A 17947-nucleotide genomic window follows, 5' to 3' on the forward strand; every position below is an offset into this window, starting at 1 on the left:
ACTAAACATTGTTTTTTATAACTGTTTTAAGTTAAAAGAGCTGAGTGGATTCACTGTATGCAGATATGTTGAGAAGAAGATAATCGTGAGAAGAGAAAAACCGTGACCAGGCAGCCCTTTGCATTGCTGGACAGCTCCACTTTACAGGGGACTGTCCTCATTGTTAGTTAACTATACTTTCTGGTAACTTCTTCTCATGGCTACTGCTTCTACTGTAGAGAACAGCCTATGAGAATGTTGATCCCTCTTTTGCTCAGCAGTTCTCCATATAGCTATTTGAAGAAAACTGTCGTATCCTCTGAGAACTCATTTAAAGCAAGTTCATGCTTGCTTGCTTGCTTGCTTTTTTGTCCGTCTTTTCTTGTTCTTGAGTTACTCTCTTTTTTTAGTTGCTTTTTAACCATGTCTTTCCCATCCTTTCTAGTTAGTAATAAAAGAAGAATGGCAGCAAAGTAGTTCTGCTTTCTCTCTGTCCTCTTTTAATATCCCATCATCTGCTCTAAGTACTTCTGGGCCTATGATTTTGTTATTCTTGTCCACGTGGTAACAGGTGAAACAGATGTTCCCCCAAGCATCATCAGATTAAAGAGGCAAAATCAAATCATAAATCCATATTTCCCCTGCCTCTTCTTTGCACATTCTGTAAAAATGTAAGGCCACAAGTCTCACTTCTGTCTTTCTTCACGCAATACATGTCAGCTGAGCAATCAGCATGTCATGGGTGCTAAGATGCAAAGAGTAAGACTGACCTCTCCCCTTGAAGAACACATCCCCTGTGTCCTAAGGGGAATCAGGCTCAAACACAAGTGTGGAGCAGGGTTCTGAGTGTAATGTGAGGGCAAGCACTGGGTTCTGTTCTTCTCTGAACCCCAGTGCCTGTGAAGTGCCCTGCATAGTATTTGAGGGGATACAAGTTGAGTTAAATGCAAAAGATTCTATGTGAGTTCATAAATTAATTGCTTAAGGTTACTGGAGATGCTATCTCAGAAGTTTTCTCCTAAGAGTCATTCATTCAACCATTCATTCAGTCAGTATTGCTTGATACCTGCCATATGTCAGACACTGTGTTAACCACTGGGGATTCAGCAGGAGCCCAAGTAGAAAGGCTAGGCCTTCATAGCACTTCCATTCAAGTGGGGAAAAGACAGATAGTAAACATGTCAAACAGATAAATACACAAAGTAAGTGAGAAAAGAAAATTGATGATGCTATGAGGGAAATAAGCAGGATCTTGGGATGGAATGGCTGGAGAGGAGGGTTTACTTCAGATCAAGAGTTTAGGGAAAGCTTCTCTGACGAGGTGACCTGAGCTGAAATCAGTGTTAAGAACTGGGGGACACACATTTCAGACTGAGGAAACAGCATGTTTAAAAGCCTGGATGGGAAAGAGCTGGAGTTTTCAAGCAACCATAAAGTGGCTGATGTGACAAAAGCAGAAGCTTTCAAGTGTTAGGTTGGATGTGAGAGGTGGCAGAAAGGAAGACCTGAGCCTGGTTCCAGGGGTCTGGCTAGATGAGCTGGGTTGATGGCAGGGTCACCTATGGAGGTACAAAACTCCTGGAGAATATCAGGTTTGGGTGGGGAAAAGGAAGAGTTCCATTGTGGGGGAGCACTTTTCAGGGGGTACTTTCATACTTGTTCTTACCTTTCAAATGTATTTGAGTGGCATCTGATACTAATGCATCTAGCCCAACAGTTTTATCAGGCCATTTCCACTTCTTCGTCAAATTTCAGTTTACAAGTCCTCTTGACCAAATGTGTAAGTCTCTATCTGATCCTAATTTCATCCTTATTCACAGAATGCATATGCTTCTGACCTGGCATTTCTTATTCTGGTATCATAATCTGTGGACCAGGAAACCTCCTCTTCTTTATTGCTCTTGATTCAATACATCTTGCTACTTGTACATCATCTCTTCCTTTCCCTTTCAGAGTCATGACCTTCCAAAGTTATGCCACTAAAGAAGATGAAAATAAAGAGTCTTTTATTTTCTTACTTGGTTACATTATTCCTGTGTGAATGACTTACGAGGGGGTATCCTTGGTGGGTCTGAGGATGGCTTTTGGCAGGGCGTTCCAAAAAGGCAGCATACTTTTCACTGCTGAGCTGCATCAGGTTCTTACCAGGGAGCCAGGAAAGAGGAAGCACAATGATCTCCTTAGTGACAGAAAGGTTGTAATAACTTTTAGGATCTCTTTTCCTTTCAGGTTTATTAACTTAAGTAGAAAAAGACAGAGAAGCTGCTTCAGCCATAGTTAAGTGTTCCATCGTCTCCACACGGGGTTGGGAACACCTGTAAACTTCAAACAACTTCCATAGGATCCACCCTCACCTTTTATCCCACTCTTCTGCTCTCCTCTCTTTACGCAGTTGCATCTGTCACAGGTGGCCAACTTCACCTGGTCCTGGCCATCAGCTGGTGCTGATGGTAAAAATCAAGAGGAGTAGGGAAAGGGGAAGTCAGGTAATGATGGATGACTGGAAGTGAGCTTGTTTTCCTTGCCCTCATCCAGGTGTTCACAGGCTGTCTTCGACGACAGCCTTGTACTCCTCTGCGGAGTGTTTTATATTTTAGGACTTAATGGAGGAACTGATCTTTCATACCCAGGAAGTGCAAGCGACTTTGCTGTCTGGTTCTGCCTCTCACTCTGAAACTAGTGGATGTTTTAAGCCACTCAGTACATCTCTTGTGGTAGTTGTTTCAAACTGAAAAAAAAAAACAAAAAAAAACACTTTCCTTTATAAATTTAGCAGAGACTTTCCAGGTTCTTTACAGACCAGGCATTAAATTTCCAGGTTATTTGTAGACCAGGCATTAAAAGGCTACTGAAACAGAGACTGTAGCATTTATGGAGATGAGGCCAAACACTGTAAATTATTCTACAGAATCCTCTGGTGCAGGCCTTGGAACACACATTTTTCTGAACTAGCCATTTTCCAGTGCCAACTGAGTTTAGTGTGGGACACATAAACACACACACACACACACACACAAAGTTTTGCTTTGCTAAACCTGACAGATGAATAGATCGTGAAAGTAGCTTGGGAATTGTTTCCTGTTATATAGTTCAAGTAACTGAGCTCCATATTTCATCCTTGGATAAGTTTCTCCTCAGTTTTCAATGTCTCTGCCTTTCCAGTGTCTGGGAAATCGTTAGCCTTTCTTTGATTAGAAAGTATAGTCTTGGATCTTGAATTCTCTTAAAAGATAATTATTCAGCTCATAAGCATGGGCCAAGCTGCAGGGACTCCTCAGAAACAGATTCTGCTCCCAAAACATGTTATGGGAGCTTTGTCTTCTGTATTGTTCATGAACTATTGATGGCAGGTGTCCTGGTCTGGAAGAGGATGGAAAATGGGTGGGTTAGGTCCACCAGCTCCTGTGCAACTAGGGGCAAGTTCTTCAGACTTGACCCCTGGTGAGAAGGCTGGCACGTGTCAGGGACCAGCTGTTTCTCGAAGATGCAGAAGACTCCTTAAAGGACTCTTCCTTCTTGGAATAAATTTAAGAGAGGTTCTTATATCATTGCCTTTGTAGCCTTTTATTTCCAGACCTGAGAAAAATGAGAGAAATTTAATTTTCTTTTGATCCTATATGGTCTTGAATTCAACTGCTTCCATAATAGTCTGTGGTTATACACTTCCATAATCACATGAAATAATTTGATGATTCTCTCAGTACATAGACAGTTGCTGCTCAGTGACCATTGGAGTTTTGAGAAAAGGTTTAGTTCACTACTAAATATAAAGTAGATAACTAATAATAACCTGCTATATAGTACAGGGAATTCTACTGAATACTCTGTTATGACCTATACAGGAAAAGAATCTAAAACAGAGTGGATATATGTATATGTATAACTGATTCACTTTGCTGCACAGCAGAAACTAACACAACATTGTAAATCAACTCTACTCCAATAAAAATTTTTTAAAAATTAAACTGCTTGTCTCCATAGTTGGAATTGTCCACCTCCCAATTTTGGTGTATAATTTTCTGGTACTCCACCCTTCATTCCCTCATATGTTAGCTTCTGGACATCTTTAACACCTCTCTATCCCTTTTTCTCCTACACCTCCAGGCCTTGGAGTACCTTTTCAAGTTTATTGTGCAGTCAAGGATCCTGTACTCACGTGCCACCTGTGGGATGGAAGAGGAGCAATTCCGGTCCAGCATCCAAGAACTTTTCCAGTCCATCCGGTTTGTGCTCAGTTTGGACAGCAGAAACTCAGAAACACTCCTTTTCACTCAGGTCTGTGAGCTACAGGAAAGTTTTGCTGCTGGATTCTTGTCTGTCTTAGCAGGTGGTTTCTTTGTCCTCTGGCTTCCAGAGTCAAAGAAGCCCTGCCAAGCTCCTGTGTTTTGGGTAAGGGGTGAGTTATAAGGAAATACCTAATAGAATAAAATGCTGCTTTTACTTCAAAGCCAGCTACGCCCCAGCTTCCAAATATAAGACAGCCCAGTGGCTTTATGGTGGAGAAGAAGCACAACTTTGCCCTCTTTAGACCAAATTTATTTAGCTACCATGCTATTAGTTGTTCATGAACATCTTATTTATAGAGGATATTCAGAATGTATAGAGAATTTTATTTCCTAGCCACTGTATTAATTTTAAAAACCTCAGGTTAGTATTGGTCCATCCTAGCAGTTAAGAATGAAATAGGTTGAAAAACAGCAGAAATAACTAGAAAACTTTGGCTAAGAATTAGGATTAGATTCTATTAGAAATACCAGTGTGGGAAGGAAGTTGCTTCCTTATATTAAAAACGTCTGGCCAGCTAATCAGTTACCTTTTACATGCAACCTTACCCTAGAAGGGATCACGGATATTGTTCATTACCCCAGTCACAAAGGGGTTATTTTTGCTTATAAATAAATGTCAGAATTTTATCTAATGAATTTCACTTCTTTGATTTTTTTGAAGCCAATTATTACATCAAAACCTATGAGCAAAGACCAGACAGCCTTTCTCATGTCCATTCATTCAGTCACTGCCAGGTCTGTCAGCGCAAATGTATGTTTAAATATCTCATTTAAGATTAGAATAGTCTGCTTTTTTTGTTTTCCACTTGCTTCTATGTTGCCCCTTGATGCCAGTTGCCCATAAGCCCCTTGGCCCAGAGAACAGGTGAGCAACTGGGTGATAGCCTCTATTAAAGAGTGGAATACATCAAGGTCACCAGGTATCTCTATAAGAAAGGCTCCTTCCATGGTCTCCCCTCCTGAACACCCCAAGCCAGTCATGTTTCTCCTTCCTTCCTCTCCCCCAGCCTATCTGTTCCTGCCAACCAGGGCCCAGGACACCTACTCCTCCCTCAGCCTGTGGAGATATGGGGAGCTAGCAGAGCAAGCCAGATACGCTTTCTGAGAACTCAGCAATGCCCTGTACTCAATGGCATGTTCCTATCACATCAGGATAAATAGCTTAGATGTAGTGTTATCTTAGACCTGAGTCAGAATCAGACCTGCTTCTTTGGTGCCAGGCTCATGTTTCACAGTTTCAGAACTTTCAGCAAGTATGCTATTCAGTCAGACTTTATATCTTTGATTCTGACCACTAGGAGATGTTATGGTGCAAGTGTCCTTCTGTTCCGATGCCATAAGTATAGGAAATTTCACCATTTAAGAGAGCAAATCAGCTACTGTTTGTTGTTGATTATGAAATACCTGCTTTTCTGGGAATTCCCTAGCAGTCCAGTGGTTAGGACGCGGCACTTTCACTGCCATGGCCCCAGGTTCAATCCCTGGTTGGGGAACTAAGATCCTGGAAGCCACACAGCGCAGCCAAAAGGAAAGGAACAAAAAAGAAATACCTGCTTTTCCCCCTTTGTCTTTTGTATCTAGTTGTTATGATGATAGTTTTTGTACTGGTTCTAATTACTGCAAAATGATCTCCTTGATATCCCAGGGAGTTATAAATCTGCAGATAGAATTCATAAAAGTTCAGTCCTTGGTCCTGGCCTGAACACAGACTGCAGTATGACAGACCCATTTCCCCATGTGATAAATTTTCACTCACTCTAGGCCAGTGTCTTATTGCCTGTTGAAGCAATCAGGAAAAACAGCTCCCCACCCTGCCCCCCAAACTGCCACTTAGGAAGAGCACACTCTCACCTCGTGTCAAGGTGACACTCCATTTCCCTTTGTAAATCTTGGCTTAATAGTGTAAGAGGACTGAGAAGTACGAAGAGCCTCCTTCATGCTGCTTCCATTTAGACAAGAGAAATGAACAAGAGCCAGCAATTATTGAAGGTCTATTGTGTGCCAGGCAGTCTACTGGAAATTAATTTTATGTACCTAAACTTTTTCCTCATACCAATACGAGGAGAAAAGTAATAGCATCATCCCCATTTTATAGATGAGAAAAGTGAGGATTACGTAGTAACTCACCCAAGGTTATGTGGCAGATAAGTGGTAACGCTGGGATTTAAACTCATGTCTGTCCAATTCCAAAACCCATTCTCTTGCTCCTAAACTATTCTGCCTCCCAAAGGCTCAGATTGTTCTCAAGAGGTTACCGTATGGGTCTGCCAGAGCTAAGATCCGAGGAGAGAATTCTCCAAACACACACATACTCCACTTGTCTAGGCCATCTAGGTCTCTGAACTCTATGCCAACATTATCAGCAGTCCTCAAGAGTTCATGGCTGACTAAATCCACACATTCTCCATCCTTTTGGATTTACACTTGAAACTGCCAGGCATCACACGTGAAGGAAATAATTTACAAAGTCTTTAGATTTCATGGTTTCAAATAAATGACACTATTCTGGGGAAATGGTCCAGTTTTCAGAGCTGGATTGCTGGCTGCAGGACTGTGAATGGAGTTCACCTAGTGCTGCTTGATGGTGCTCAGTTATCTTTGCCTACGTTCTTTGAGAGCTTCCTGGCTTGAATTTGGGACTGAAACTGGAAAGTCAAGAGCTTGATCATAGAGACAGACAAAAAATTTAAATCCATTTTATGAGCAAAAACAGCTATGGATGTTAAACCCTAGAGTTAATTTCTCTATATATTCCCTTCTCTTGCCAGCAAATGCCTTGGCAAGTTCTGAAAGCTTCAAGCGGCCTGGGACCCAGTAAATTCTCTTGTTTTGGTTTCCTTTTTGGTTCTCCCTGCTCCATGCCCTAAGAGTGCTGCAGGGATGGGTGGAGTCCAAGGCCAGGGAGGAGCCCATTCGAGGCAGGGGTGCTGCAATGACTTCTCAACCTCTCACCACCATGTATCATTGTCTAAGCATGCAAGATAGATGCATACCTAACTCTGAGCTAACCAGAGCTTCACTTGCTTCTGCAGGCTGCACTTCTCAATTCCTTCCCAACGATCTTTGACGAGCTGCTGCAAATGTTCACTGTGCAGGAGGTAGCAGAGTTTGTGAGAGGGACTCTGGGGAGCATGCCCAGCACTGTGCACATTGGGCAGTCAATGGATGTGGTCAAGCTGCAGTCCATTGCCAGAACTGTGGATAGCCGCCTATTTTCTTTCTCAGGTAAATCAAGTTGGGATGAGAGTCAGACTCACCTTTCTTCCTTATCAGGGTGTTGGCCGAGTGGGAAGCAAAGCATCAGTTTCATCAGCCATCATGCAAGACGCCAGTGGCCCTTCAAATGCAGAGTTTTTGGTAAACTCTGTTAGAGAATGCAGCCAGAACCTAGGCCTACTGCCTTACTCACAATTTATTCCTAGAGACCCACATGCGGTGGCCTGCCTCCAGGCCCACAAGTCTAGCCAGCTGCCAAGAATGGGGCCTGCCATAGCCCCAGCAGGATGAAAAAGCAGAAGGAAAGGAGGGGGAATAAGAGAGAAAGGTCTAGCCCAAGGGGATAGGATAAGTCAAGGAAATAAAAGAGACCCTGAAAGGGGGGCGCTGAGGACCCACTATACTTTCTTGGTTCCTTTCCTCACCAGTCAGATAGATTCCTTTTCCTCTCTCTGAAGGAGCTTCTAAAGATTAGACAAAGTGATGGACAGGGAGCCCTCCACACTCCAAAAGAGGTCAGGACAGCCTAACAAATACCGTCAGCAGGCCAGACTGTCTTTCAGACGGAAACCCCGGATTCATACCTGAAACCACATTGAATGTGATCAAATACTCAATAGTCAGATGTTAAGATCAATGTGAGCCTGATCCTTTAAGCAGAATATCACTATTGTGGAATAAATTTCTAGGGCACAGTAATAAATCTGAAATGCTAGTAAAGCAATTATTATTAGAATTTTTATAATTAGAATTTTTTGGTAGTAAAATTTTTTAAGTTTGACTTTTAAAGTATAAGAACAATAATTTCTCAGCCCAGAGCTACACACATTTACAGTACTAAATAAATACTCTCTTTAACTTAACTCTACCTGTGTAAAGTATTGCTAATGGTAAAGCTGCCACCAAGAAATTCAGCTTTTCTCCACCTATAACTTTTTATGGTAAACACTTTTCTCTTCATCAGTTCTTGGATTGAAGATAAAATCAATGGTTTGGACATACTTTCACTGAAGCCACTGCATACACTCAAGCTTTGAGCACTGCCTAAAGCAGATGCTTTCTGGATATATGGGAAGGCGGACAGCAGACTGCCCCCATTGACATAGTTATTTCTAATACTTTTGCATGTACTTGCTGCTTCCCATAATCACTTAAGAAAAATTGTTCTTATGTGGCTGGAACTATGTAATTGGATATTGAGATAATAAGCCACCACCAAATTTTCACTTGCATCTCACTTTCATTGAATGCCTGAGTTGAAGCATCTTCCCTGAAGCAGGAAGGCTTTTACCAGTGGTGTCATTAACCAACACATATTCTCAGAGCATATCAGTTTGTTTTCTTCATCAGCAGGCTCCAATAACAAACTACTATTTTGTCTGCAGGCAGCTGTTGGTTGTTACAAATCTTGCTCTGTTGGTATTTTGGTCTACAAAATACAGTATGAACTTCCCTTTTATCCAAGCATCCTTTTAAACATAGAATAGCTGTCATTCCATTTTATTTGAACATATTCTAAGTATTTGACAAGGCAGTCCCCAAAACCTCTTGTATGTTATGTAGTTTGTCTTTTGCTGAAAAAGATTTTCATTCTGAATTTCATCTGGAATACTTAATTATGGTCAAATATGAATAATAAATCCCAAATGCCTTGGCTTGTTTGTGTTACTGGTAGTCTGACTGAATCATGCTGGCCAGGTATGGTGGTACTTTTATCACACAGTCATCGACCACACTGGAGTGCAAGATACCAGAAACATGTTCACACTTGTATTTCACCTTCTCACCACACCTGTGAAGTCATAGATGGGGGAAATTAAGCCCACAGGAGGAGTCAACCTGCCTAAAATCTTAGAGTGAATTAATAAAAGAGCTTGATTTAGGATTTAGCCTTCTTGAATTCAGAGTTCTAAATATAGTCACCCCCTGATGAAAATATTATTCAGGTAGCATTGAAGAGAAAAGAAAAGAAAAACATTTTAATGTATGCAGTAGGATTGACAGTGAGGTTTAGCTGATTATCGCAGGCTTATGACAAGATAAAAGTCCTGCTTCTATTCCTTTCATTGCTGTGGATACATGTAGCATCCCACAAGCCTGAGGGGAAAAGGAGGCAGGCCTGATGGCTGACACAAAGTGCGTAACTTACGGGGGTGGAAGTGCCAGGCCGCCATCCAGGGCATTGTGAAGAGGGACCATTTATAATCCATACCAAGTCTGCAAGTTCAATCAGTGTAGTTCAGGGCTTCCCTGGTGATGCAGTGGTTAAGAATCCGCCTGCCAATGCAGGGGACACGGGTTCAAGCCCTGGTCCAGAAAGATCCCACATGCCACGGAGCAACTAAGCCCGTGCGCCACAACTACTGAGCCTGCGCTCTAGAGCCCGCGAGCCACAACTACTGAGCCCACGTGCCACAGCTACTGAAGCCTGTGTGCCTAGACCCCATGCTCTGCAACAAGAGAAGCCACCACAATGAGAAGCCCGCGCACCACAATGAAGAGTAGCCTCTGCTCGTTGCAACTAGAGAAAGCCCGCACGCAGTGACGAAGACCCAACACAGCCAAAAATAAATAAATTTATTTATTAAAAAAAAAAAATCAGTGTAGTTCATAGAACTGTGTCATTTAAATGGGGTTTTCACTGTAATCTGTGCTTTTAATTTGGAGTCTAGTCAGTAAAGAGATTTTATTTGGAAGCAGTCTCCTAACATTATCCTGAATAACATGCCCTAGATATATAGGCCTGAAATGAGAAAGAAGGAAAGAGAGATAGAAGGATAATGCTGTGCAATGTCTTAAAATGTCCAGGAAGTGGGCTCTTAGGCCCACATAAGGGAAGGGGGTGATTTCCAGCTTGGCTCCAGTCTCAGCCCCACCTACTTTGAGACCAGCTGCATCCCACATTGCCACTTGCTTCCAAAGGTAGCTGGTTCTCCTCTGAAGGGCTTCTTCACCTTTGTGTTTTCTCTCTCAGAATCCCGCCGCATCCTGCTTCCTGTGGTTCTCCATCACATTCACCTTCACCTGAGGCAGCAGAAAGAGCTGCTAATCTGCTCAGGGATTCTTGGCAGCATCTTCTCCATCGTCAAGACCAGCTCTCTGGTAGTGGCCCTAGACCCGCTCCACTCCCCACCCTAAGCTCTGTCCCTCTCTTGTGTTACTTTAGCCAGAGGCAGACCAACAAAGACCACTCTGTACACTTCCCAGTCAGAGAAGCTTTCATCAGTGATGGGGGTTCCCAAGTGAATGGAGGCCTCCCTGTGTGTGCCCAGCAGGCTTCTCAACATAACAGTCTTGCTATGTTAAAAAATTGTACTGCCATAAATACACCCAGAAACATAAGTTATCTGTAGTACCAAAAAGCCCAATCCTGTGCATGCTCTATTTCTGTCAAAAGGTATTACTTCTGTATTCCTGGGAGTGTTCTAAGGATACTCAGGCACAAGCACAGGGAGGCAGGCCCAGGCTGAGAGGCAGCTTGCTCATTCAGACTTTTCTGGCAGCTTCCTGGCAGCTTGATTCCACCCACATGGCATTCCTATACCATGCCGGATGAGAGCAGGGTGTACGAGAGATAAATGTTGTCCACAAGAGTTCTGAGCCTTATGGGATGGTAGAATTGTACTTTAGGGGTCAGGTTTCAACTAGTAGTGCTTTTGCCTATTTTCTTTCTTCTTTATTTTTATTTTTTAGAAGAGATCTGTGGTAGGAGGGAAGGGAGGTAGGAAAGGAGGGAAAACATGTATCAGGCATGAATAAGGGTAGGAATTTATTTTAATTATATTTATTTTATATATTTATGATAATGGAAGAAATGCATATTTCTTTTAGAAAATTTGGAAACTATAGGAAAATATAAAGAAATTTAAAACAAGAATGAGTTTTTAATTACGCCATCTTATTAAGTTGAGATAAGGTTTTTGGAGAATAAAATTTCAAGTGCATTTAAAATGAATGCCAGTAGCCAAGTGATAGGAACATACGAGGTTAGGTTATCCAGGAAGATAGAGCAGGAGAGGTGCTGAAAAGAAAGAGTGTGCTTGGTTTGAACAGGATACAAGGACTCAATAGGGGGCTCTGGTATCCAGACTTAAAGTACCATCTGGTGGTGGGGGCCCAGCTTGGCAGAGTGACTGTGATGGTTGTAGTGGCCCTTTTGTTTGATCTTGGCTCCAGGCAAGGCCTGGCAGCTCTCTTTCCCATCAGGCCTCAGAGAAGCAACACCAGGCACATAAGGTGTACTGGTAACCCAGGGTCAGACTTGGGATGGGAGGCTTACTGCTAAAGGAAAGAGAGAAATTGAACGGGAAAAGAAAGGGTAGGGGAGGAATGGCAGAGGAATGGGAACAGGTAAAAACCTGAAGGAGATGATCTGGTTGTGTTTGTGGGTCTAGAGAGTCAAGTGCAATTAGTTGCTTACAACTACTTAAAGAGCCATCACAGGTTTTAAGAGTGTTATGATCAGTTCAGCAAATGAGAAAGAAGACTTTGGTCCCAAGAGCTGCTCAAATTTTTCACGTGGAATGGGGCTCAGTGTAACTATATTGAATGGATGGAGGGTGGGTGAAATTTAAGCTCCATGAAAGCAGAGATATTACCTTTCTTGTTCACTTCTGTATACTCAGTTCTCAAACAGTGACTGGTACATGGTAAATACTTACTGAATGGTGGGTTGATGGATGGATGGACATTTGGACCAGTAATAATATAAAGAGACTGGAGAAGAGGCAATGGGAATCTCTTTGTGAGATAATGAAAATCAAGTTATAGGGTTTGAGATTGCATGTGAGAGGTCTATAAAAAGATAGCACAGACTCTGCCTAAATTCAGAACCTGGTGACTGGGAAGCAGCCCTTAGTGAGGAGGCGTGCTCCGTTGTTTTTGTGAGGCTGCCTGAAAGAGACGCACTGAGACCAGAGTCCTTCTGGTGGACCAGGGAACGTGAGCAAGAATGCCAAGGAGCTAGAAGTGGCATATCTGGGCAGCAGTCAGGCCTGGCAAAAATTGAGGTCACTCAAGGAGAAAATGGTTCTCAGAAAGACTGAGATACTTCTGTGTGCATTAGCAATAGTAAAGGTGCTGCCACCACACCCCGTGGTGTGAATTCTTTACCATTTTCTCAAAATGTTAGTCAGCAGTGCTGTGCTTCCTCCTGACTTTTCTAGGAAAATCAAAGAAAACATTTAACTTAGAACCTTCACTTCTGCCCTGTATATTGAAATTAATGTATTTGTCTGAGGTTCACAACCGTGGGTGTCAGGGTGGTGCTACGTTAGGGTAAGGCCCCAGCCACCAAACCAGCGCAGCAGCAGCAGGTGTGCCTCACCTCCTTTCAGAACCATTGTTCCAGGTTCCTTGACACTGCATACCAGTGAGGCCAGGAGCTCAGTGTTGAGAATTAAGTCAGAAGACCACTCCTGATGTGGCTGACTTAGTAAGTACTGCCAGCTGCATGTCAGCAGGTCTGGCACTAATGGTGTGCTCTCTCGCTGCTCACTCCAGGAGGCAGATGTCATGGAGGAGGTAGAAATGATGGTGGAGAGCCTCTTGGACGTGCTCTTACAGACTCTGCTCACCATCATGAGCAAATCGCACGCTCAGGAGGCGGTAAGAGGGCAGCGGTGCCCGCAGTGCACAGCGGAGATCACTGTTAGTAACTAACATTCAGGTTTTCTTGCTTTCTTTTCTAACCTGGGGTTCCTCCACACCAAACCTCATCTCACCATCACACCACCTTCATCTCAGCTTCCCTTCCTGCCTGGTTGTCAGCATGCTGCCCTTTTTCCTTCTCGAGTCGGACTCCATCTCCACTCTGAACGCTCTAGGTTCATACTCACAGGAGTCTACTTCGGGGCAGAGCCAGTGATGCTTCCTGTCCTGTTTTCCTGCACACCACCTCCATTGGCCTTTGCATTTGAGCCAAGTCATTTTCTATAATGTGGAATAAAGCAAAGACATAGTAAGAGGTTGAAGGTGAAAAATATAGACTATTCCTTCTAGGAGCAGGCTCTTATAAATGACATGCATGACAGTTATTTTCTCACAATTTGCTTGTACCTACAAATTAGTCGCTTTTGTCCATAGTGTTTGTATCTAAATGTCTAGCATCAGGAAAAATGTGATGAGGTAGAATTGGACTGGCATTACTGAACAATGATATCCTATGATCAAATTAGAAGAGAAACAGACTGGGAAAGCTTCTCAGGTGTGGCAAAGAGACACCCCCCAGAACCCCCACCCCTATACAGAGTGGACTTCTTAGCCCTGATGTTGGAACATGATAAACAGATTGCTTGGAATCTTCTAGTTGGCAGGTGGAAGACTACAATGATCCCTTTGTAGAAAACCTTCTATGGGAGCAAGCCAAGCTCCAGCATGTTAGGGAGAGCAAAGAGCAGACGTGAGTTCTGGAGCATTGGGCTTGGAAAGAATATCTGCTCTCTTAGGAACCCCTATTCAGGACACCCTCACTGTAGGTAAAAACATATGCACCCTGGCATGTCCTGGCAGCCCATCCTTCTAACCAGCAATGACACAGTGCTGGCTGTGGGCCAGATCCTGCTTTATGCACTCTACAAATATTAACTCATTAGTAATACTAAAGAAGTGATCTATTTTATATGGATTTAATGAAGATGATAGCAACAATTTATTGAGCACAGCTTTGTGTAGCGAACTGTTTACTTAAATGCTTTATGTACATTAATGCATCTGATCCTCACAACAAATCTATAAATTATGGCTTATGTCCATTTTTTTCAGATAAAACTGAGGTTCATGTACCTGTGTATATTTTAAATACATGTATGTATAATAATTTCATGAGTCTAAAAAGGATCTGAGAGACTAAAAAACTGTTGTCAAATTCCCATGAGTTTAAAAACATTTGAAAACTGCCCAAATGAAGTAATTTTTCCTCCATCCCTTCTAAGGAGGCAACCTTGTAAGAGGAAGCCATGCTCAGCTGCCCCGTGCCAAAAATTTCCATGAGATGAGTCTTTGGAGTCCTTAAGGTGGGGTTTTCATCCATGTACCCCAGTTGGAACTTGAAATTTTAAAGACTCATTTTTTTATCTTTAAATTTTTACTTAAAGCCATTAGCTCATCTACTCATAAAGGTCAGTTTTGACTCTTCTGCTTTCCAGAGAGTTATGTTGATCTACTGTGTTCCATCTGCCTGGTCCAGTAATCACATGTAAGCTCTGGGAGGTCCCCAAGGAGATCCTTGTAGAAGGGCTTCTCCAGCCCAGCAGGATAGGCAGAGCCCAGATTCTGTGCAGAGAAGGCTGAGAGCACTGTTCCCAGTAGCCCCTCCAGACTTCAGTATGGTACCCTGGCAACATATAATGACAAAGGACTATGAAGCCAAAACTTTCCTAGGAAAAAGCTAGAATATCTGTCTTACTTGGCAGTACTTCTTTGTTATAGGTTAAGGTTTTTCAATTAGCCCCATGCTGCAGAGGTCTTATTAAAACTCCCAACCCCTCAGGCCCCCCTTAGCTGAAAAGAAAATTCATATTCAGGGCCAGAGTTGTCACCTTCCCTTTCATGATCATTGGGGCCATCTCAGACCCTTCCTTCTCTCCTTGCCCTCTGTGGATTGGGGGAACACAGCTCTTGTCATTGGCTTTGCTAAGTGTTTTTTGGGTTGGTCCCCAGGGCGAGTATGTGTCCTGCCTTCTCTCATTGCTCCGCCAGATGTGTGACACCCATTACCAGCACCTCCTGGACAACTTCCAGAGCAAAGATGAGCTCAAGGTAGGCAGAAAAACATTGACCTTTCACCCGGGAAAGGAAGCATGCAACTAAGACTACCCAGGAGTCTTTCCCCTGCCAGAGGGTGAGTGCAAGTGGCCAGTGTTGCCAAGGGTATAAGATGTACCAGCCTCACTTTACAGCTGACTGCATGGCTTCCAGAAGCTGAAAGCCAGCAATATTCCCACAGATCCAGACCCCAGTAACATTGGCAAGTTTTCCCTGACTGATAGCAGCCCTGTGACCATGTGCCTCTATGAGAGGCTACTCTGGGCCACACTGGTTGTCAGCAAACCAGGACTCTTCCCTTTCTTATGAACTCAACAGATGATTTGTAGATTGCTCATGAAACAGGCTTCACAAGACCTATCAATGTTCCAGCTGTCTTTTTGCAGAGAGTGATAATCTGATCCATAATTCATATGGAAATGTGAGGAACTCAGAATAGCCAAATGGTCTTGAAAAAGAAAACAAAATTGGAGGCTTCACACTTCCCAGTTTCAAAACTTACAACAAAATAACAGTAATCAAGATTGGTACTGACCTAAAGTTAGACAGATAAATCAATGGAATTGGATTGAGAGTCCAGAAATAAACCTTTATATTTACAGTCAATTGATATTCAATAATGGTGCCAAGACAGTTTCAATGAGGAAAGAAGAGTCTTTTTAACAAATTGTGCTGGGACAACTTGATATCTACATACAGAAGAATGAAATTGTACCCCTACTTCACACCATATAAAAAATTAACTCAGAAGGGATCGTAGACCTATTTGTAAAAGCTAAACTGTAAAACTCTTAGAAGGAAACATAGGAGTATATCTTTAAATCCTTGGGTTTAGCTGTGGTTTCTGAGATTTGACGCCAAAAGTAGGAACAACAAAAGATAAAATAGATAAGTTAGACTTTACCAAAATTAAAAACTTTTCTATTTCAAAGGACACCATCAAGAAAGTTAAAGACAACCCACAGAATGAAAGAAAATATTGGCAAAGCATGAATCTAATAAAGGACTTGTATCTATTATATAAAGAACTATTACAACTCAACAATAAAAAGACAAATAACCCAATTTAATAATGAGCAAAGGATTTTAATAGACATGTCCCCAAAGAAGATATGTAAATAGTCAGTACACAGTTGAAAAGATGCTCAACATCATTAGTCATTAGGGAAATGCAGATCAAAACCACAGTAAGATACTGCTTCACTTTCAAAGTGGATATAATTAAAAAGACAAGTATTGGTATTAATTCTAACTTAAACATTTGGTAGAATTCACCAGTGAAGCCGTCTGGTCCTGTGCTTTTCTTTGTGTGAAGCTTTTCAATTATTAATTTGATCTCTTCATTTATGATAGGTCTACTCAGATTTTCTGTTTCTTCTTTAAATGAATTTTAGTAGTTTGTATCTTTCTAAAAATTTGTCCATTTCATCTAGATTATATAATTTGTTGGCATGCATTTGGTCCATAGTAGTCCCTTATAAACCTTTCTAGTTCTGTAACATTAGTAATGATATCCCTTCTTTCATCCCTAATTTTTATTTATTTATTTATTATTTATTTATTTATTTTTAATTAATTAATTTATTGGCTGCATTGGGTCTTCATTGCTGCAAGTGGGCTTTTTCTAGTTGTGGCGAGCAGGGGCTACATTGTGGTGCGCAGGCTTCTCATTGCAGTGGCTTCTCTTCATTGCAGAGCATGGGCTCTAGGCGCGCAGGCTTCAGTAATTGCAACATGCGGGCTCAGTAGTTGTGGTTTGCGGGCTCTAGAGTGCAGGTTCAGTAGTTGTGGTGCACGGGCTTAGTTGCTCCGCGGCATGTGGGATCTTCCCGGACCAGGGCTCGAACCTGTGTCCCCTGCATTGGCAGGTGGATTCTTAACCACTGCGCCACCAGGGAAGTCCTATCCTTAATTTTAGTAATTTGAGTCTTCTCTCTCCTTTTTTTTCTTGGTCAGACTAGCTAAAAGTTTGTCAATTTTGTTATCTTTTCAAAGAACCAACTTTTGGTTTCATTTTCTCCTCTGTTTTCCTCTTCTCTATTTCATTTACTTCTGCTCTAATTTTTATTATTCCCTTCCTTCTGCTTACTTTAGTTTGCTCTTCTTTTTCTAGTTTCTTAAGGTGTAATGTAGGTTATTTATTTGGGATCTTTCTTCTTTTTAATATAGGCACTACAGCTATAATCTTTAGCTTCATCCGTTAAGTTTTGATTTGATATGTTTTCCCTTTTATTCATGTCAAAGCTGTTCCTGATTTCCTTGTGGTTTCTTCCTTGATGCATTGGTTATTTGGGAGTGTACTGTTTAATTCCACATTTTAAAAAATTTTCCTTAATTTCCTTCTTGATTCCTTCTTTCCTTATTGATTTCTAACTCCCTTTCATGATGGTTGGAGAGCATGCTGTGTGTGATTTCAGTTCTTTTAAATTTACTGAGGCTTTCTTTATGGCCTAACATGGTCTACCCTAAAGAAGAGAATGCACTTGTCCTTCTGTGTGCATTTGAGAAGAATGTGTGTATTCTGCTATTGTTGGATGGAGTGTTGTATAGATGTCAGTTAGGTCTAGTTAGTATATAGTGTTGTTCAAGATTTCTTTTTAAATATTTATTTATTTATTTGGTTACGTCAGGTCTTAGTTGTGACACGCAGGATCTTAGTTGCAGCATGCAGGATCTTTCATTGCGGCATGCGGACTTCTCTA

The 17947-nt window shown here is 42.0% G+C and overlaps 1 protein-coding gene across 1 annotated transcript in view; it reads left to right on the top strand.

Moving 5' to 3' along the window:
- Window positions 1-17947, top strand: part of DOCK3 (dedicator of cytokinesis 3) — a 362194-nt gene that overhangs the window by 290858 nt on the left and 53389 nt on the right. Inside the window, exons 22-26 of the mRNA XM_061197475.1 lie at window positions 4084-4254; window positions 7298-7490; window positions 10456-10583; window positions 12984-13130; window positions 15141-15239. Of these exons, the coding sequence (XP_061053458.1) occupies window positions 4084-4254; window positions 7298-7490; window positions 10456-10583; window positions 12984-13130; window positions 15141-15239 (738 nt within the window). The remainder of the gene's footprint in view (window positions 1-4083; window positions 4255-7297; window positions 7491-10455; window positions 10584-12983; window positions 13131-15140; window positions 15240-17947) is intronic.

The sequence above is a fragment of the Eubalaena glacialis genome, chromosome 7, assembly GCF_028564815.1.
Source record: "Eubalaena glacialis isolate mEubGla1 chromosome 7, mEubGla1.1.hap2.+ XY, whole genome shotgun sequence".
Taxonomy (NCBI): domain Eukaryota; kingdom Metazoa; phylum Chordata; class Mammalia; order Artiodactyla; family Balaenidae; genus Eubalaena; species Eubalaena glacialis.